A 21,675-nucleotide genomic window follows, 5' to 3' on the forward strand; every position below is an offset into this window, starting at 1 on the left:
TTCTGGTACACCTATGCCCAAAGTTAATCAGGCAATTGATCATTGTACATTTAAGAACCCAAGTTTGTCTTTTTCATAAGTATGGAACTTTAGCCATGTAGCACATAAAACAGTCTTATATAGAAAATGGTAGGAAGACATTTATACATTAAAATGTTCCATTAAAACATTAATTTTGCCAAACTTTTTCACAGATAAGTGTTTGAAAAAAGAACAAACCATGAATCATTTCAGATTCTTGATTTTTAACTAGCAAACAATATTAGGTGTAAGAAAAGACATAGAGGAAAGTCACTGCAATTTTTTTGACTTCATCAATTAGCATTATAAGCTCTATGGGAGAAAGTTGTACTTTTGGTATCTTCAACTTTGGTAGTAATATAATACAAAGCTGATCATTATTCAAATTTTCTACTTAAATGGTACATTCAAATTTTAAAACTGAAGATCAATATGATTTTTAAATATTCATATTATTCACAGCTGATAAGGTTGGCATTCATCAACTGATTGTTTCTATTCTGCCTTTAGTAAATTAATCTATTTAGTAAGTACCTACTATGGTAACACAACAAAGAAATGTGGTTTGCTGTTTAGAGACATTCACAATTTGATGGGGGGAGAAGAAACACAAATATAGAATTATAAAGAAATATAAAAAATATAATTATTAGCAGTGAAAGTAGTTAAGAACACAAAGAAGTAGCATATATCTGAGCATGGAAACTGGAAAACTATAGGGGAGACTTCAAAGAAGAAAAGAATGTAAAGTTTGAGCTGAATGTTTCAAAGTACAGAGAAATTTTGGGTTAGAGGGATATTATAAAGGCTTCCTGATTTCAAATCTTTCTATTCACCCTCAAAAAAAAAAAAAAAAAAAAGAAAAAAAACTACCATAAAACCAACAAAGAGAGGAAATAAAGCCACATACGACCCATGCCTTCAGCAGGATTAAGGAATAACGCAACCTTCAAATGACCCGTAATAGAAAAACAGACCAAATTCCCACGGAGCTCCCACCACCCCCACAGCCAAGTCTGCAGATTTGGAGACAGGGAGGGACACCTAAGAGACATTGAGAAGAATGGAGGAGCACTGAGGACTTAGGCAAAGCAAGAAAAAAAATCATGCCCAGAAAGTGTCCAAAATAAAAGCCAAAAGATTACACACAGACCAGGACTGGTACTTTAAAACACTAACTAGGAAAGCAGCTCAAGGGTCAGCCAGACTGGACAGAAATGGCAACCTCTGAGAAGCACAGCTTCTGAGGGAAAATCAGATGGAAGGAGATGTATCCAGGGGAATATGGAAATGAAGAAAAAGAAGGGAATAAGAAAAGAATAAAGGATGCCACAGAAATGAAAGAAAAACAAGACATGTCCCTAACACCACCTTCCCCCCCCCCGACACTCCGCAACACCAGAAAAGAAAGTGCATAGAGAAGGGTGCTATAGAACTCTTCAATAGGGGATAACCAGATACACAAAAAAAGCAGGTCATAGACACAGAAAAACTACTGTGAAAATCAGAAAATGCTGATAAAAACATTTTAGCTGATAAATCCCTCTCTCTCCTTCTGAAAAGCCACAAAGCTGAAGATGGTAGCACAACATTCCAAATTTAATTTAAAATCTTCAAACAAGCATTTGTGATATGAAAAAAAATCCTGAAACAGAAATACAAAAACTAAGAACAGAAATGAGCAAACAAACAACCGAAAAAAGAAACGCAACAAGAGTTGAACTCAGAAAAGAAATAGAAAAAGTACACTTTTTCCAAATAGGCTGTGAGGGGTACATCTCCCCCACAATAAGCCTCAGGAAAAGGAAAGAAATGAGGGAAAGGAATGAGCATGTTCACGTTACAACTTGCAGACCAGTGAACTATGAACCACCCCTGAGGACAGGCAGGTAGGATCAGATCACAAAGGACTTCGAAAGACAAGCTAAGGTCTACTGATTTCATCTTTAAAGCTGGGGAGGCAGTAAAATCAAGGAAGAAGAGCATGTGTTCTGGCTTCAGATGAACTCAATCCCTACCAGTTACTAAGATTGTGCTAAGCAACATTTCTACCACCAAGCCTCTTATTTGTAATCTGTGGTTGAATGGATGGATGGATGGATGGATGGATGGATGGATGGATGGGTAAACGGAGACGCATGCACACACACACGTACACACACAAGTAACAATTGTACTTGTCTGAACCTGAATTCTTCCCAAAGGAAAGTATCACAAAAGGACTTGTATAGAGACAATTTAATTGGCAGGAGAAGGAGAGGACCATGGAGGGTGAAACTGGAAAGGAACATGAGCCAATACGAGGATACCTTACTCAGATGCTCATTGCTGTGGGCACCTGGAGCCCAATCTTGCCAGACTCTCTGAAAATTATTAGAAAGCTGTTTGAATTGTCTGTGCAAAGACAAGGAGAGAATTTCTCCATTGGCTCCTGCTCTAGTTAAGGGTTGCCCCAAGAAGAACATTAACTTGTAGGTGCTTCCAGGCTGAACAAGCCTCTGAGCCCTCCTCCTTCTATCTCCTGCTCGGTGGTCCTGGAGAAGCCCTGGAGCAGAAAGGAAAAGAGGGGCAGTAAGCATACTTGAGACAAGCCACTGTTGGGCCCACATGAAAGAGTTAAAGATTATGTGAGGCCGTGCTTCAGAGGCAACCCCACAGACTACAGCTCAGATTCCCTTCCATGGAGGTCACTGAATACATGTGTATCAAATCACCCCATTGTACACTTTAAACTTATACAATGTTATATGCCAATTATATCTCAAATGAAGCTAGAAAAAAATTAATTGGTCACAGAGTCTTTCAAGGAGGAGCTAGCATCACTACTACATAATGGTGACAGGGAGGAGCTTATCTTGAACCCAAGGAATTCACTAGGGTGTTTGTTGTCGCTTCGTGCCTAATAAATAATGCTGAAGAGGCATGTGAAGTAACCACAGTCCAAGGGCAAGGCAACTGAAGGCTCAGATCCCTCAGAGATGAAGGTCTTAAACAAGTTAATATCCTGGTCTGTTGTCCATCTTTGATGGCCCCATGATCTGTTAGCCATTGCCACAGATGTCTGTGGGTCAGAGCACCCTGAAGGCCACTCCAGCCCATCATGATAATTACATCCACCTTGCCCCTGATAAGTACCACCATCTGGCCTCTCTGATTCCAGAATCCTATCATTTCTATGGACACCTGGGAATCCAGTTCCATGGAAACATCTCCTATCAACCCCAGCCTGTTTCCCCTCACCAAGGCATTCTGCATTACCTTGTTAAGTGTTTTCTTTGGATCTGCCTAAGGAACATGATCAGATAGTATGTTCTCTAGTCTCATACAATAAATCATTTTTAATATTCTTTCTTCTCTATGACTTCTGACCTTGAGAGTCTGCCAAAGCCGTTCTTGCATATTTATCTAATTTGCTGTAGGTCATATTCATGTCCAAGCTTCAAGAAACTATCCCCACAGTATATTAGGATGAGGTTACTAGGATATTAAATCCTGAGTTATGAATAGTGCTCCCACATTAATAAGATCTCCCCCATGCAGCCTCATTATCTGACCACTCCTGGCCCCATATCTTCAAGATCCACTCCCCAACATACTCCTCCTGGTACATATTATCTAGGTCCTAGGAATATTTGAGTATTTCCTCTCAGAACAAGAATATCCCTGATTAGATTATGCTAGGGCTGCCTCTAGTTGTTCTAGAGGCAACAATTGTAGAGGGCAGGACAAGCACCAGATCTTTGCATGGTCTCCAAACAAGGAAATGCTGTCTGTCCTGTTCTAACAAGGCCTTAGCCTATCCAGAGGATCAGAGAAATTCAGGAGTCCAATATTGTCAGGTTCATCCACCCAGAACATCCACTCAGATGTTCCCACCAGAGATCTCTTTCCATATGAGGGTGTTGACTTTGGCCCTAAACACCTGTTGAGGGTATACAGAAGAAGCAGAACTACTATGAACAACATAGAATAAGGGACTTATGTAGGGGTTTGATCCGACACAGGCATGAAAGTTAAATCATCTATATGATATTGCTGCTTCTGCAACTGGGGCTCAGTCTGAAGAGAGCAGGGTGGGCAAATGGGAAGGAAAGGTGGACATGAAGTGGGAAAGAGCAAGGATAAAATGCAATCTCAAGGACAAGCTATGAAGACAAATAAGAATCTCTTAGTACCTTCACGCCTCCAACTGTGATGAGACAGGTAACCTAGGGAAAGGCTGCACATCCTGACCAAGGATTCTAAGAAGTTGGTGGAGGTGATCTAACAGGAGCTAAAAGAGCTGCAGGCCTGGTTAAAGCTGCTTGCCAACAATATGACACAGCAGATTGGCAATGACGTGTGGGAGCTGCAACAGTGCCTAGTACCAACCTTCACATGTAAAAGAAATACGGCTGCTGCCTCACTTCTGCCTTTGAATCTTGCTCAAAATATCTCTTGTGGCCAGTGTTAACCCAGAACCCTGAGAGGAGTTCTGGGAAACGTAATTCTCAGTTTAGCTCAGTTGACACAAGACAAACCCACCAAAGAAGATACACGGCTCTTCCACACTCAAGATTAAATTCCAGGCCCGCTTCTTTAGTATCATCTGTCCTATCGTTGCAGGCAATAACAATCTTTTCAAATGCTGCCACAGAGGATCTTTTCACAGTATACCCTGCACTGACAGCTGGCTGGCCTACATCTGTCATGCTCTTGTTTTCAAAGTTTCCAAAGGTAAAATGACTCAGTCAACTTCAGAGTCCTTTTATAATTACCACCGTCCCCAAACCACTCAAGTCACAGAGCTATGGCATCACCCAATTCTATGCTTCCATTCATTGCCAATTCCAATGCCTTGCAGGTGAGTGTCTTGGTAATTGTTCTGTCACACATGCCAGGGGTTACCACCAGCAATGATGCCCCTCCTGTAATCTCACCAGTGAGTGACCCACTCCAATACCCCATATGAAGTATGCTTCCTAGAGCCACTTGAGGTACTATCTTAGCTGGGCCTCATGTGCATGTGATTTATCTGGAAGGGAGTTCCAGTGAGGAGTGAGGAATAACTCAGGAGAGTGAAAGAGGGAAGAAGGAAAAGCCAATGTATTGACAAAGATGCATTATCAATTCAATCTAATTGGGACCTTTTGAGGAATGTACGGAATGGCCCTCAGAACCTTCCACTCCCAGTTCAACACAGAGAAGCATTTACTATCAGCTTCCATCCCCCTTTAGCTGAAGGTTGCCCCCGTGGGACATTCACTCTGTACACTTCTGGGATATGCACTTGTGCCTGCTGAGCCAGCAACCACTAGGATCCTAAACCTTAGAGCAGGAATCGAAGTCCTGGGGCAGAAAGTGAAAAATGTGCAGCACACATATTTGAAATCAGACACCATCAAACTGAAATGAGTTGAAGCCCACACAGAATTGTTTGTCCCAGCTGCACTCTACAGTGAGGCAGGCAGGAGAGAAGCTTGTGCACTGAAGGTGTCAGAGACAATACTAACCACACGGGTGTGTTATGAGAATTCAGTGAGACACAAAATGCTTGGCAGATCTAACAAAGCTCAATAAACGATAGTTACCACCATTAGGTTAGACGCTGATCTAAGACTGTGGTAGTGGCAACGGTGAGCAAGAAACAGATGAAGGACGTATTTCAGAGTTATCAACTGACACCACAGGAAGGGCAAATGGGTGGGTAGGGAGAATGCGAGGCAGGGGAGGCAGTCCCGGATGTTTCTAGCTAGGGTCCTGGCAGGATGGAGAATGACAGTGCTGCTAAATAAAAAATGAGAAGTTGGAGGAAGAAGCGTTACTCACCTTGAGAGTGGAAGGTACCTGTGGCTACCCACATGGTTTATGCTCAGCAGGCAGTTGGAAGTAACTGATCAGAAGCTCAATGAAGAGAGCTAAGCTGAAATCAGACTTGGACAGTAGTTCAAGCCATGATGATGTCTGATTTCCCAGGAAGGGCATGTGGACTTAGAAGAAAAGAGGGCTGACGATGGATTACAAACATTTACGAGCCATGCAGAGGGATGGAGGCCAGGCAAAAAGGGAGATGGGGCAGCCAGTGAAGAAGAACCGGGAAGAAGGGCACGGCGTCCCTGGGCAAAGGGAAGGCAGGACCAACACTTGAGCACTGATGGCTCTGAAAGAGGTTAAGGAAAACAGAGACGTTTCCACTGGATCAGGAATATGGGGAGACCTCAGGGACTTTAGAGGGAACCGTTATGCTGGAGAGATTGAGACGGAGTCTGATGTGACTGCACATCAAAGAGTGAACGGGAGATAAAGAAGTAGAAACAGCTGTATAAACTCCTCTCAATAATTGGTGTAAAGGAGAATGATAGCAAAAACTAGAGGGCCACCAAAGATTTTTTTTTTTTTTTTAACAAGACGATTCAAATGTATTCGTGGGAAGGAGAGTTTGAGGATGAAGGAAAGGCAGGAAAAAAAAATGGAGTAAGCTCTCCGAGGAAGTGAAGATTGCAAAAGGAGGTGTGAGAGCACAATCTGACTCAATCTTCTTTATTTAATATGCTTGGATTTATTTTTAATACACCAACTAGGAAATGTGTATTTAGCATCTAATTTGCTGAGACCAGCCTAATAAAGTTATGAAATAACTTTTCTTATGAAATCCTGCCTTTTCTTCCTCAACATTACAAAAACATAAGCTTCTTGGATTAATTTTAGTTTCAGTCAAAAGGTGACAATTGTATGCAGTGAGAAACAAATCTTCCTCTGCTATTTTAGTTCTTTTTTTCTTTTTGTCAGGGTGGAAATAAATTACTTCTAAAACAATTTATCAGATAAGCTCTAAAGGGGGTGTCCGGCATAGTATTGACAGCACACACATAACTGTGGATTCTAAAATCTTTAACCCCTGTCTGCAGGGTCCAATTAGCCTAACTCCAGGGAATGTATTTGGGCTGGAAAATAAGCTAAATAGCTAGCACATCAGGTTCCTTTTAACTGCCAGGTGGTAAGCTATTCTGAAGCTGTTTAGATTTGTGGTTGGGCCTCAAACCATGTCTCTGGACAGCATTCTACTGGAGGCAGAACAAAGTTATATTTAATATCTGTGTACTTTAAAACAATGCTTCCCACTTTTCTCTTATTGCTGGGGTCACTTACCTTGAAGACTCACTGTACTTTTAGTGTATAAAACAGCAATATTTACTTATCCAACTGATTTGGGATTACATGATTGGGCCAATGTGAAAACTGAGTCAACAGGAAAACAAATGCTTGTGAAGCAGTAACAAACAGCCTTTTTTTCCAATACGTGTACCAAATAAATTTAACTTAGAAGAACTGAACTAAATATAAAACACTTCAAAAAGAAGAAAAAGAACATTATGCTTACTAAGAATTTTGGCATGATCCAGAGAACATGTTCAGAGAACTGACCTCTGTGAAAGCACAGAAGCATTTCAATGGCTCTGCCTGAAAACCTCTTCTCTGTAAGCTGTTCTACAACATTCCGTAAACTTTCATCTTATAGCATGTACACTGTGTCAACTTTTTTTGTTTTTCTATATCTAAGAATTTTTAAAAGACCAGAATAACAATTTTTTTTGGAACAATGAAGTTATTTTTCTCTCCTTGAAAAAAGAATTGCCTTTGCTTCACAATTCAGAGACGAAAAAAAAAAAGAGTTCAAAACTCCCGTATCTTCCTGCCACCAAATCTACAAATGCACCTGTATCCTCTCCCTCTTCCCTTTTATTATACTAGAAGCCGTGGCATTCTCTTATCAGAGGCCAATCTCTGCCCCCACTTCATGTCCCCCCTCCTTTCAGGGACCTTCCTGCCATCAGCTATCCCCCCTTGCTGGTGTACTTTCACTCTCTTTCACTGTAGCTGATTCAGACTAGTGATATCTAGCATGTTCTAGCACTACTCATCTTAAAACAACAAAAAAATACCCATCTCGAATCCCCCATTTCTAGCTAAATCTGTCTTTAATCTCCTCCAGAACCAAGTCTCTCAAAGTTATTTCCCTTACACCCGTTCCTCATCCTGTTCCATTCTGGCTTATCCCACCAGCTCGCCACCAGTTGCTCTAGATAAGGTGGTTAGCCAACCAGTTGGATCTGACACACACCCTAGAAACACTGTTTCTCCTGGGCTTCCACAAGCCATGGCACTCCTAGGTTCTCTCCTGGTTTTTCCTGTGGGTGTTTCCCTTTGGTGTCCCTTCACAGCAAATCCTTCTCTACATATCCTCCACTACATTTTAGAATTTTTCAGGGCTCAGTTCTGAGTCCTTTTCCTCTCTGCATTCTACAATCTCTCCCAAGATGATCTCACCTCCACCTGGGCTCTCAATGTCTGCCAAATGCCAATGATGCTAGGATCATTACCCGCAGCACAGACATCTTTTCTAAGCTTCAGACCCATACGCCGCTAATGAATTAAAGCACAGTGGTTCAGATGGGCCTTGGACCAGACTGCCTGTGTTTCAAAACTAGTTCTTCTCCTTACTTCCTGGTGATCCTGAAAAAGTCATAGAACCTCTCTAAGACTCAGATCCCATCTATAAAACTGGAGTAATAATAATTCTCACTTCATAAGGTTGTTGCCTGGATTAAATGAGTTGATGAAAACACCTAGTAGGTGGCACATGGCATACTTCCATCATCCCTGAGTACTGTTCCCATATACGTTCATTAGGATATGTTGAAGACATCTCAAACTTGCTTTGATCCACATAAAACTGGATCCTATCTTTTCTACCCACCTTATATGCATCATCCGTGGTTCACCATCTGTGAGTTCTAAGATGAGCCCCGCCCCTGGTCCTTCACATGATCTCCTTCTCTTTGAGTAAATGAATATGATATCACTCTTATGGTTTTTGTACATGTAACTAAGGTCCCAAATCATCAGCCTAATGATAAGATTATCTGGGTGGGTCTGACCCAATCACACAGGCCTCGAGAAGAAGATCTAGAAGTCAGAGTGTCCAAGCATGGAAGTGCCTGAATCTCCGTTGCCTAAAGATCGAAGGGCCAAATGAGAAAGAATGCAGATGGCTTCTACAAGCTGACAGAGGCCCTCGGCTGCCAGCCAGCGAGGAAACTGGGACCTCAGGCCAACAGCTACAGGAACTAAAATCTGCCAACTACAAGAATGAGCTTGGAAGTGGATATTTACCCAGAGCCTCCAGACAAGAATAGTATGACTACCGCCTTGATTTCAGCCATGCTGGGAGGACTTTCAACCACCAAACTATGAGCTAATAAATGGATGCTATTACAACCCCTGAATTTGTGGTGCTTTGTTCTGCAGCAAGAGAAAATTAACACACCATTTGAACAAAGAGCATCTTCAAACATACATTTGTTCCAGCTGGAAAACCCTCATTAATACCACCCCAAGTAAAAAAAAAAAAAAAAAAAATACCACCCCAAGTTCGGCCGATTCCATCTTCTAAATACACCTCAAACATATTCATTCTTAGTCTGTTACCTAACTCCAAACCGTATGTTCCATCTGAACTTCTGCAACAGCTCCTAACTGGTTTCCCCTCACAGAGTCCTCCTGCCTATTCTCATAGCAGTGGGAGCCATTTACTACCTTGCAAAACTACCCTTGGAAAAATCCCTCACGGCCTCACACTGTCCTCAGGATAATACCTGAAAACCTTATCCTAGCCTTCAAACCCCTGAACAAAGTGGCCCTGCCTACTTTTTCAGCCTCACCTCCTGTGACTCACCTGCTTGGATATGATGCTGGAGCCACAGAAGCCTGCCTTCCAGTAACCCTGGTGCGCCAAGCCATCTCCCACATTAGGACCATCTGTGTCACTTTCCCCCACTCACCACCTGGTGATAGTTGGGGCCTCAGCTTCAATGTTATTACTTCATAGAAGCCTTCCCTCACCCCTAACATGATGCCAGGCCACCCAGTTAGACTCTCTCACAGAGCCCTGTATTTCTTCACAGAGTTTTCCACAATTGCAAACATATAGTTGGTGGTACGATAATGTATTTAAGGTCTTTCTCTTAGATATAGTTCAGTGAAGAGGGGGAGCTATACCAAATTTGCTCCTTGCTACAACTTGACATCTGGCACAGTGCCAGACACACAGTAGGAATTCAACAATCCTTAACAGATGAATAAAACTGTGGCTGTTTTGCCCAACTCATACATGGCAAAATTAGGTCAAGGTTATGAGTTTAATTTGTGTGTGCACCATTAGATTTGTCTTAATCTAGCCATAATTATGATGCTTCCTTACAAAACAGATGACGTTAATATAAAAGACAAACCTGGGCAAGTTCATGGGAAAGTGTCACTGCAAACCTGCTAGGATTCAGTATTCACACCCTCTTAAGGCCACAACATATTTAGATATAAGGTGCAACATTATCCTCACTGCATATTTTCAATAGTTTTTCCTTTAGGAAAAACATATAATTCCACTCCAGCATTGATGTGGTGGGAGGACAGAGTGCTTCAGTTGACTGAATTTTCCAGCAAATGAAGGGATATTCCACTAATGTAGAAAACTGCCTGAAAACTGCCTGGTACAAAGACAGCCCTGTGTATGCTCTCCACCCTGCTGCCAATGGAATTCATTTTTATAAGTATGCCTCTATCTTATTGATTTCTCATTATTTCTCTCATTTTATCATTTAAAAAAAACAAACGTGCTATTAGTTAATCAAAGACCTCACTTTTTTTTTCTTTTAGGAGAAATATAAAAATAGCAAGAACACCATATGACAAAGATTTTATTGAAGAAGCAAAACACTGAATAGAAAGTCAAATATCTTCCCATATTGTCCATGTTATTTATGCTTTGTATATATGTGTTTTTATGTAACTCTATTTAATTCCTCTCCCAGTCCAGAAAAGGTTCAAGGCAAGTTATTCAGATTAACTAAAGCATAAGAATGAAGAAAGAAAAAGAAGAAAGATTAGAGACATAAAATGATATAAGAAAGAGGCTCCAGATGCATGCCAGACCACAATTTTATGTGGTACAGGCTTGAGCTGTGAAGCTTTCTAGTACCAATTTGATAAAAGAGGGACCCACTTCACAGCATTCCTATGGAAACAAAACAGCTGGTCAAAAGCAGCTCAACTAGGGCTGGTACTAAGATCAGAAAGGAATGTCTTCTTGGGGATTCCTTACAGAGGACACCATTCTACTTCTACTAAGAACACTTGTTACCAGTTTCTACTAAAATAGTTGCTTAAATAACTGACTACTTCACATTGTTATCATACCCAATTATCCAGGCCTGGGGCAAAATTATCTCTTGGCTTATCTAATCTTAAACACGATTTATTAATTTCCTATTATTGCTGAAAAAAATCAACATAAACTACATGGTTTATTAACAACCCACATTTGTCTTCTTGCATCTCTGGAAATCAGAAGTCTGAAACTGGATCTTACAGTGCTAAAATCAAGGAGACAACAGAGCTGCGTTCTTTGCAGACACTAGAGAGAAATATCTAAGTGTCAGCTTCTAGAAGCTGCCTGCACTCCTTGGCTCATGGCCCCCTTCCATCAGTGGCATCACTCCAGGCTCTGTTTCCACTGCCACGTCCCCTTCTCTCCCTCTACTTCCATCCTCACATCCCCCTCTCTGACTCTGACCCTCCTGTCTCCCTCTTATAAGGACCCTGGGATTACATAGGGCCCGCCTGGATAAACTTATCTCAAGACCCTTAACTTAATCACACCTGCAAGGTCTCTTTGCCATGCAAGGAAACATACTCACAGGTTTCAGGTTAGGACACGGACATCTTGAGGGGTGTAGGTATCTCTTTTCAGCCTACCACATAAGACTCCAATCCACCATTTATCTATTCACAGCCACCTAAATTGTAAGGATGGGATCAGCAAACAGTAATGCAAGGCCAAACCTACATAGTAACATTAAAGCTACCAATAGGAAACTTAATTTAAAAAGTTTTAATTCGAGTTAATCACAGAATTCTTTTAAGTAGCAAGTTCACCTTCTATATCCCAAGTAATCTGATATACAAAAATCTTATTTACACAATTTTTTTGTCAGGAACGCACTGGTTATAAAAAGAAGCCACACCTACACAAAAACTTGAGTGTGAAATAAAGTAACTGCAATATCAAGTACTGTACTAAAAATTGGGAACTTTACCTCCCTATTCTCTTTGCAATCACAGAAGAGAATGCCTACAGAATATTAAAAAAAAAAAAAAAAAGGTGAGATAGCCAGCTCACTCAGCACTTTATAGGAAGGTATAAAGTCCAGACACCTAACGATTTTTGGAGGAACAGCTGTAGCTGAACCGAAAGGGACATTACTAGGGACAAACGTAATGAGGGCGAGATTCTATTTTAGACCCTATTCATCCTCCCTGACAAACCAGAGGAATGTAGGAGTGCTCACACCTTTGAGGTGCATAAAGAGATCTGTAAATCATCCTGGGAACGCAAAGGAAATAACTGTGACAACCCCTCCCTCTCACTGCATTCTGGGACTGACATCTCTCAACAGTGTGTTTAATTGTGAAGTTTCAGTCAACACATGATGTTATTATGTTAGATTTTCCCCTAGAGGAGTTTTCACCAAGCATCAGCTTCTTTTTCACAGGAAGAATTCAATCCTGCCCACCAAAACACTTATGTCTCCAGGAAGCTGAGGTTTCAAGATTCTTTCTTGCTTTGGAGTAGAGATTAATGTTGGGTCTGATATGACAGGAGACTTGCCACCTGAGAAGATTTTTCTCCCCAGTAGACTGCAAATACAAAAGATACTTGAATCCTTTTTAAGGACTAAGAACTGAGATTAATCCCAGGAATGCAAGATTGGCTTAACATCTCCAAATTAATTAACATAATACACCACATCAATAAAACAAAAAACAAAACACATGGTCATGCAAAATCAGCATGGGACAAACTTAATGACTTTTCATGATAAAAGACACCCAAACAGACTAGGAAAAGAAGAGAAATTCCTCAACTTTATACAGAGCATCTATAAAAAACCCACAGCTAATCTCATACTTGATGGTAAAAGACTAAATCCTCCCCCCTAAGATCAGGAACAAGGCAAAGATGTGCGTACTCTCACCAATTCTATTGAACATTGTATTAAGGGTTCTAGCCAGGCAATGAAACAAAAAAATATAAGAAGCCCATTGAAAAGGAAGAAACAGAACTATTTTTATTTGCAGATGACATGATCTTATTAGTAGAAAATCCTAAGATATCCACTAAAAAAAAACTGTTGGAACTAATAAACTAGTTCAGCAAGGCTGCAGCATACAAGACCAATATACGGAAATAAATTATATCTCTATCTACTTACAATGAATAATCCAGAAAAAAATAATTCCCTCTACAATAACATTAAAAAAGAACAAAATATTTAGGAATAAAGTTAACAAAAGAAATACAAACCTATACTTTGAAAACTACAAAATGTTGGGTGCCTGAGTGGCTCAGTCAGTTAAACAACTGCCTTTGGCTCATGATCCTGGGGTCTTGGGAAGGAGGCTATTGGCCCATATCTGAGCCCCCTGCTCAGCGGGGAGTCTGCTTCTCCCTCTGCCCCTCCCGCTGCATGTGTGCAGGTGCCCCCTCTCTCAAATAAATAAATAAAATCTTTAAAAAAAAAACTGCAAATGTTTTTTTTAAAAAATGAAAGAAGATCTAAATAAATGGAAAAACATTCCACGTTGCTGGAACACAAGACTTAATATGCTAACATGGCAATGCTCCCAAAACTGACCTACAGGTTCAACGGGATCCTTACCAGAATGCCAGCTGGCTTCTTTGCAGAAACTGACAAGCTAATCCTAAAATTCCTATGGTAATTCAAGGGACCCAGAATCTCCAAAAACATTTGGAAAAAAGAAAAAAACAAAATTGGAGGACTCGCACTTCCGAATTTTAAAACTTACCAAAAAGTTACAGTAGCCAACACAGTGTGGTACTGGTATAAGGATAGAGTCTAGAAATAAACCCATATATCTATGGTCAAGATTTTCAACAAGGGTGCCAAGTCAATAATATGGGGAAAGAATAATCTTTTGACAAATGGATCAAAAATCTAAATGAAACAGCTAAGGCTACTCTTTGAAGAAAACAGGCATAAGTCTTTTTTTTTTTTTAAGATTTTATTTATTTATTCATGAGAGACATAGAGGGAGAGGCAGAGACACAGGCAGAGGGAAGCAGGTTCCTTGAGGGTAGCCCGATGCGGTACTTGATCCCAGGACCCCGAGACCAAACCCTGAGGAAGGAAGACAGATGCTCAACCACTGAGCCACCCAGGTGCCCCAGGCATTAAGTCTTCTTAACGTTGGGTTAGTCAATGATTTCTTAGATACAACACCAAAAGCACAAGAAATGAAAGAAAAGAGATAAAATGGACTACATCAAAATTAAAGACTTTTGTGTGCCTAGAAGGATACCATCAAAAGAAAAACAAAAAGACAACCTACTCAGCAGAAGAAAATATTTGCAAGTCACATATCTGGTAAGAGATTTATATCTAGAATACATAAAGATTTACATTGCAATAATAAAAAGACAAATTAACCAATTAAAAAATGGGCAAAGGATCTCAACAGACATTTCTCCAAACACACAAATGGCTAATAAGCACATGAAAAAATGCTTAACATGATTAGTCATTAGAACACAAATCAAAATCACAATGAGATACCACCTCACACTCACTAGAATGGCTACAAGCAAAAAGATAATGAGTATTAACAAGGATGTGGAGAAACTGGAGCTCTGTACATTGCTACTGGGACTCTAAAATGGCACAGCCACTTTGGAAAACTTAGAAAGTTAAGCGCAGACTTACCATGTGATCCAGTAATCTTACTCTTGGAATGTACCCAAGAGAAATAAAAACATAGATCCACACAAGACACCTGTACACAAATGTACATAGCAGCATTATTCACAATAGCCAAAAGGTGAAAACAACCCAAATGTCAGTCAACTAAATGAACAGATAAACAAAACATGGCATATCCATACAACAGAACAGTATCTGTCAATTAAAAAAATGAAGTGCAGATACAAGCTACAACATGGATGAACCTTGAAAACACTATGTTCCGTGAAAGAAGCCAGTTATAATAGGCTACATATTTTTAAAATAAATAAATAAATAACAAAACACTATATATTGTAAAATTCTATTATATGAAACGTCCCTGGGCAAATGTACAGATAGAAAGTAGAATGAGCAGTTGCCTAGGGCTGGGGATGGGCGGTGAAAATGTTGGAGTGGCTGATATAAATGGGCAAGACATTTCTTTTTAGGATGATGGAAATGTTCTAAAATTAGATTGTGATGATGGTTGTATAACTCTATAAATATACTAAAATTCACTAAATTGTACAACTGAAACAAGTGGAATTTATGGTATGTAAATTAGATCTCAAAAAGTTGGCTTAATAAACACTGCCGCATCCACCTTGCTCTTTCTCTCCAATCACTTGTTCTGAGGGAGCCAGCTGTCATGTCATGAGGACAGTCAAGCAGCTGTATAGAGAGGTCCCCATGGCAAGGCAATGAAGCATCCTGCGAACAACATAAAAGTAAGCTGTCTTAGGAGGGGAGTCTCCAGCCCCAGACAAGTAAATCTTCAGAATACTGCAGTTCTGGCCAATATCTTGACTACAGCCTCATGAGAGATCCTGAGTCAGAGCCATCAAGCTAAGCAACTCCTGAATTTCTGACCTACAGAAATCAAGCTGCTTTAAGCCACTAAATTTTGGGGTAATTTGTTACAGAGCAAGAGATAGTTAATACCCCTTCCTTGATCCTCTCTTCAGGGCAGGCTCTCTCTTCTGATGAAGTACATCTAAGGAAATGTCTTCCCAGCAACCCTTTCTCTCCTAAGAGTTTGTTTCACCTCCATCCACATGTTCACTATAGCTGCTGTCACATTAGTTAAATCATGATCCCATTCTCTGTCCTTAATTGAATGATCTGAAAGTAGGCATCTGACCAAAGCCAAGTCGGTAAGGTCCTGCCCTGAAATTGCTATATCTGAAGTTGCAAAAAAGGCAGTATCTCTCCAATACCTCAAGCTGTAGGATGTAAAACTCGGTGTCTGTCAGCAGCTATATTCTTTCCCACATGGGAAAAGGTAGACAGCAATTAGAGGAGGATGAAGCCCATCACTCAGAAACAAGCAAAGGTTCAAGATGGGGGGAGTACAGACAACATACATCTCTGGTTCCAGGGATTCCTGAAGCAACCCTACACTTCCAATGGGAAGAATGCATCTGTCCTGTGACCCCACTATCTAAAACAACACTCAGTACATAGGGGGTGATGAAATATTTATGAAATAAATGAATGGGTGATAATCCAATATCCTTCCAATACCTCTCTTTTTTTCCCCTGTTGTTCAACAGAGAGATTTGATTATTTGAAACCTAAAAGTCCTAACCATTTTTTTTTACTACCTTTATACTCTGTATCTATTACTAGACTTAAGGCAATATATCCTAATTACTGGCTTACACGGCCTCCTCCCCTATCAGAAGGCAAGACATTTGCTTAGTCATTTTTGGTATCATCAGTACCACTTAGCCTAGAAAACAGAAAGTGTCAAGAAATGTAGATTTAACTAATTTAATCAATCCTTTACTCTTCATTCTTCAGCTTTTATAATTAATGCTACAAATGTATCAACCACCTAACATCTACAAAATACTGGGAAATACGATAAATCATAGCTTGTTGCTTGGTCCTGCATTTTCACCTATTCGATGAACTCGTCCAACAAATATCTGAGTACCTGTCATATTCCAGGGGCTGAAAATGGACAAAGCACACAGTGTCTGCCCTCAAGAACTCTACAGTCTAGCATAGACATGTACTTCAATTGTCACAGTACTGTGTGTGTTAGATGTTATTGAAGATACACACACAGGCAGTAGCAGGGATCATGGGGAGTTTACTTTGTACTTCAGAAGGCAAGATATACACAGAGAAAGATGACAGCCAGCAATGTGACTCAGGCTAAACACCAAATGAGTGATTTGTTTTCTAAGTTACACTGGATTAATCTGTATACTTTAAGAAAAGGTACCATGATGGAGTGATTTTCAGATTTTACATGCAACCAACATCTCTGTGCCTCACATGTGCCAAGCAAACTGCTCTTCCAGCAGGGTAGCATTCAATTCTCACATCTTGTAGTGAGAAAAGTGAGTCTGAAAGAGTGAAGTGGCTTGCTCAAGTCTACACAGCAAGTAAGTGGCAGAGCTAGGATTCAGAATTAAGTCTTCCAATTCCATGTGAATGCTACTCAATCTACACAACTGGAACACTTCCCATGCGACTTTCATTGCCTTTTCATTCACCCAAGAGCATACAATACAATGCTGGGCACAAATGCACAACCACCAACTGCTGACTTGATATGGCTATAATGCCTGTCCACATTTTGAGAAGCAAAGGACCATATCAGATCAAATTACTTTGGTGCCTATTATAGCATCATGTGCTGACAAGAGTGCAGTTGGCCAAAGATGAGCAAATCTTTCAATTTATATTTTAACAGTATTTTTGACCACTATATCCGGTCAGTTGTTCCAATGTTCAGCAATAAATCAAAATGACTGTTCACTTCCTTTGACAGTTAACAGTACTAATGAATTCAGTATAATCTCACCACCAGAAAAATTTCTAAAATGCAAACTTGAAGGTGATGATTCACATGGTTAGCAGGGTAAGAGAAGTAAAGCAGTACTCATTGCTTTCTACAAAACTAGCATTGTTTGCAAAACCCAGACACTGAGCGGTTGGTTGACTACTAATAACAAGTAGGTTGCTCTTTGGTCATTTAGCAAAAAGCTGTTTGTTGCACCATGGTCAGTGGCTGAGGAGCGTATGACTTCAAGTAGCTTTTGTGATACAGCAAAACTCTGCACATATAAATCAGTGAATTGTTACATAAGATTTTTTAAGAAGAAATTCAAAATCTCCACATCAGAGAGCACCTGATGCTGAGCCTCGCACCAGTCAAATATTAATACTGAATACACGTTAACTCAAAAAATGACTTAATGGCCCTTTGAAAACGTTGTCTATTAAAATGAGAGAGGAAAAACCAAACCAACCAAACCCACACAGGTTATGTTAGGCGCTCAAGAAGATTATGGGGCAACTAGCTCGAGATACATAAGAAATTCACAACGACCAAAAAAAAAAAAAAAAAAAACACGAAAAAAAATTGTTTTAAAATGTTGAAACAAGTAAACATGCATTTGACATGCCCCTTAAATTAAGTCACCACGCTGGCACTCAGTGGGATGCTGACTAGCAACCTAATCAGAAATAAAAACTAAAAAAGAACAGGTGACAGATCTAACTTTACAATCTGTTCAAAATGGTAACAAGGTGTACTTGGCGTGCACCTGAGATCTGCGGCATAAGCTCTGTGTCTATATAACAAAAAAAAAAATTAAAAAAGTATCTCTCTATGCCAAACAAGCTGAATCATAAACCTTCATAAATGCTCACAAGAATATTTAATAGTGACAACAAACTCTTTCCACGTATGAAGACGCATCGTCCAGACATGAAAAAGTATCTCTAAACACCAGACCGGGCTGCGCCAAGCTGTACCCAAGCTGTACACAACCAGTCCACATGAACATTTTGCAACATGAACAACTCCGACCCACACAATGAATAAAGTGATCTAACAGGTAGAGAGCTCGGGAGGACGCTTAGTGATGGGACACGTTAGGACACCGGCACGTGAGCGCCTAAGCGGGCTGCTTCAGTCGCTTCTACTTAGAGCTTTAGATCCACGGAGCCTTCTTCTCTGAAAGAATTCAAAGCCAAGTGTAGCGTTTCAGGATAATTGCAGATGAAAGCGCGCAGACCCTGGAGCCCGCGATCCAGCTCGCGGATCTAACCCGGGTCTCTAACCCGACAGGTGAAGAGCCCCGTGGGGTCAGCTGGTCCAGGACGCCGGGACCTCAGCGCGCGGTTCCGCACGCCCCCGCCGGGACCTCCCCCGGGGCAGCCGCAGAGGAGGGCAGGACGCGCACCTCGGGCCCCCGGACAGGATGCAGCGACGCATCTGTCACCTGTGCGGCAAGGGGGCGCGCAGGCATCCTCAGAGACGAGCGCCCACAGGCAGCCGCCCGCCGCTCCGCCCGCCCCAGCGCGCATTCCCCGGCTCCGCCAAACTTTCGGCCCGCGCCCCTCCTGACCCCCGCGGGGACCCCCGGGCTCCCGCCCCGCCCGCGAGGCCCCGCCCCGGCCCGCCCCCTCCCCAGCCCCCGCGCCCCCGGCCCGCGCGGCCACCCGCCTGCCCTCGGGGCGCGCCCCCGCGCCGGGCCCGGCCGCCAGAGGGCGGGGTCGCTCACCCGTCCGCAGCTCGTGCTTGACAGTGAGGAGCTGCTCTCCCCCGGCGCCGCCGTCCCCGCTGCTCCCCGCGCCGCCGCCGCCGCCGCCGCCGCCCTCCTCCATCTTCTCCCTTCCCCGAGCCCGCGGGGTCCTACGCGGGGACCCGGGTGACAGCGGACGCCCGGCCCCCTCCGAGCTCCCGCTGCAGCCCCGGGAGCCGCGGTGCGGCGGCTCCAGAACTCGGACGCAGCGACGAGCCGCTTTCCCGCTCTGGCCGCGCGGCTCGCTCCTCCGCCTCCTCCCCCTTCGGCGGGCACCGCTAGTACCGCGCAACCAAACCGCCCCCTGCTCCGCCGCCTCCTCCTTGGGGCCGCTCCGCCCACAGGCAGCAAGCGCGAGGAGCCATTCTAGCCGCCGCCGCTCATTGGGCACGGGGCGCGCGCACCCGGCAACGCCGGCTCCCATTGGGCGGCCCCGTCTGACGTCACGGGTGCCGCCCCGCCCCGCTCCTCGAGTTGTTGTTGCTTGGCGGGGAGGCAGGAGAGGGAGGAACGCTGCGCCTCCGATTGGTGAGGCCTGAGGCTCTGCCCCGCCCCCTCCCGCCGGTGCGCACGCGCAGTCGGGACCCCCTTCCCTGACCTCCCCAGAACGGTCACACCCCTGATTCCCCAGCTTCGATCTGTTAGTAAACAGTGTCTAGTAGTCAGTAGGCGCTCGGCGTCTGTGATTGGCTATCGCTGAAAGAGGCGGGGAGGGCTGATTGGAGCGTGTGGCCCGCCAATCACCATGGACAGAGGAGGGGCCTGGAGGGAAGCGCTTCTCACGCACGTGTTTGCAGGGGTGCCTGGGGGGAGGGAGGGTCCCCACCAGCGGCGATCCGGATCCGCAGAGGTGTGCCCAGCGGGAAGGCGGCGCGTCCTGCAAAGGTGTTACTCGCGCCGGTGTGCCTGGTGCCAGTTAAGTGGAATTTGTGCGTAAATGCAGGTAGCTCAGACACTGCAAAAATTCACAGTCCAAGCTCGCCTTAAGGACTTTTGCAAAGGATAGACGTTTCCATTTTGTGCAGCTGCATACATCCAAGGCACCAAATGGATACAGAGGTTAATGGCAGTACGAACAATCCCTGCCCCTAAAGAGATTTCAGTACAAACGTGAGAAAAGAATTTGTATATGCACAGGAAATAGAAAGCAGAATTGCAGGGGGGGGGGGAGGGAAGGTCTTATATAAACTGTGTTACAGAATTGCACAGATGGCAATAATTATTCACCGTAGGGGAGCTGAGGAAGGCTTTTAGGGCAAGGAGGAATTTGAGATAACCAACTTAGAGGAATTTGAGATAACCAGCTTAAGATAGAAATACCAGCAGCAGATATTTCATGCAGAAACGGTAACTGTGAGCGTCAGCCTAAAAGTAAAGAAGGCAAAGGTGGGTTAAATGATTGATTGATAAGACTGGATGGAAGAATGACCTAAAAAGAGAGACAAAAAGGTAAGGTGCTCTGTGTAAGACAATGGAGAACCTTGACTACCATGCTAAGCAGGGCAGGTTTTATTTAGTACAGGCTGGGGAGTCCCAAAGAGTAGTTACAATTTCAAAGCTGGTTTTTTGGAAGTTAGCTTCAGTAACAGTGAGAAGGATGGACTGAGGAGAAAGATAACAGGAAAGGAATACTGTTGCGAAGATAGAACTGTTAACCTAAAAAATAAAATAGTCGTTTATTTTACCAGCAAAAGGAGTTGATTCAGAGAGTCACAACTTGGGATGCACAAACTCTTTTAAACCATAGACAAATCCAATAAACAGAGGAGAGGAATTTTTTTTTTAAGATTTTATGTATTTATTGGACAGAGAGAGAGAGAGAGAGAACGAACAGGTGGGCAGAGTGGCATACAGAGGGAGAGGGATGGGAGCCAGATGCGGGGCTCGGCTCCAAGACCCTAAGATCATGACCTGAGAGGAAAGCAGTCGCTTAACCGACTAAGCCACCCAGGTGCCCTAGAATGTTGTCTTTTAATGGAGAAGAAGGAGGAAGTTGGCAGGGGTATTTTTGAAGGAAAGTCCATTGGGAAAAAGCAAGAGTTCAGGGTGATGATGGTTTCTCGCTGGCTAAGTTGCATGGGTAGTCAGTTTCTTTCTTTTTTTTTTTTTTTTTTTTTAAGATTTTTATTTATTCATGAGAGACACAGAGAGAGAGGGGGGCAGAGACACAGGCAGAGGGAGAAGCAGGCTCCATGCAGGAAGTCTGATGTGGGACTCGATCCTGGGTCTCCAGGATCATGCCCTGGGCTGAAAGCCCCACTAAACCGCTG

The 21,675-nt window shown here is 42.7% G+C and overlaps 1 protein-coding gene across 3 annotated transcripts in view; it reads right to left on the minus strand.

Annotated features, from left to right (window-relative positions):
- Positions 1-19,721, minus strand: part of RPS6KA5 (ribosomal protein S6 kinase A5) — a 171,694-nt gene extending 151,973 nt beyond the window's left edge. The window contains exon 1 of one of the 3 annotated variants that reach the window (XM_077910351.1): positions 19,385-19,721. In XM_077910351.1, the coding sequence (XP_077766477.1) occupies positions 19,385-19,487 (103 nt within the window). In that variant the 5' untranslated portion in view covers positions 19,488-19,721. Of the gene's footprint in view, positions 1-8,758; positions 8,778-19,384 lie in introns of those variants that run through there. The other 2 variants (XM_077910350.1, XM_077910352.1) reach the window with 2 other exon arrangements.
- Positions 19,722-21,675: the final 1,954 nt, after the last annotated feature.

Source organism: Canis aureus, chromosome 9 (assembly GCF_053574225.1).
Source record: "Canis aureus isolate CA01 chromosome 9, VMU_Caureus_v.1.0, whole genome shotgun sequence".
Lineage (NCBI taxonomy): Eukaryota > Metazoa > Chordata > Mammalia > Carnivora > Canidae > Canis > Canis aureus.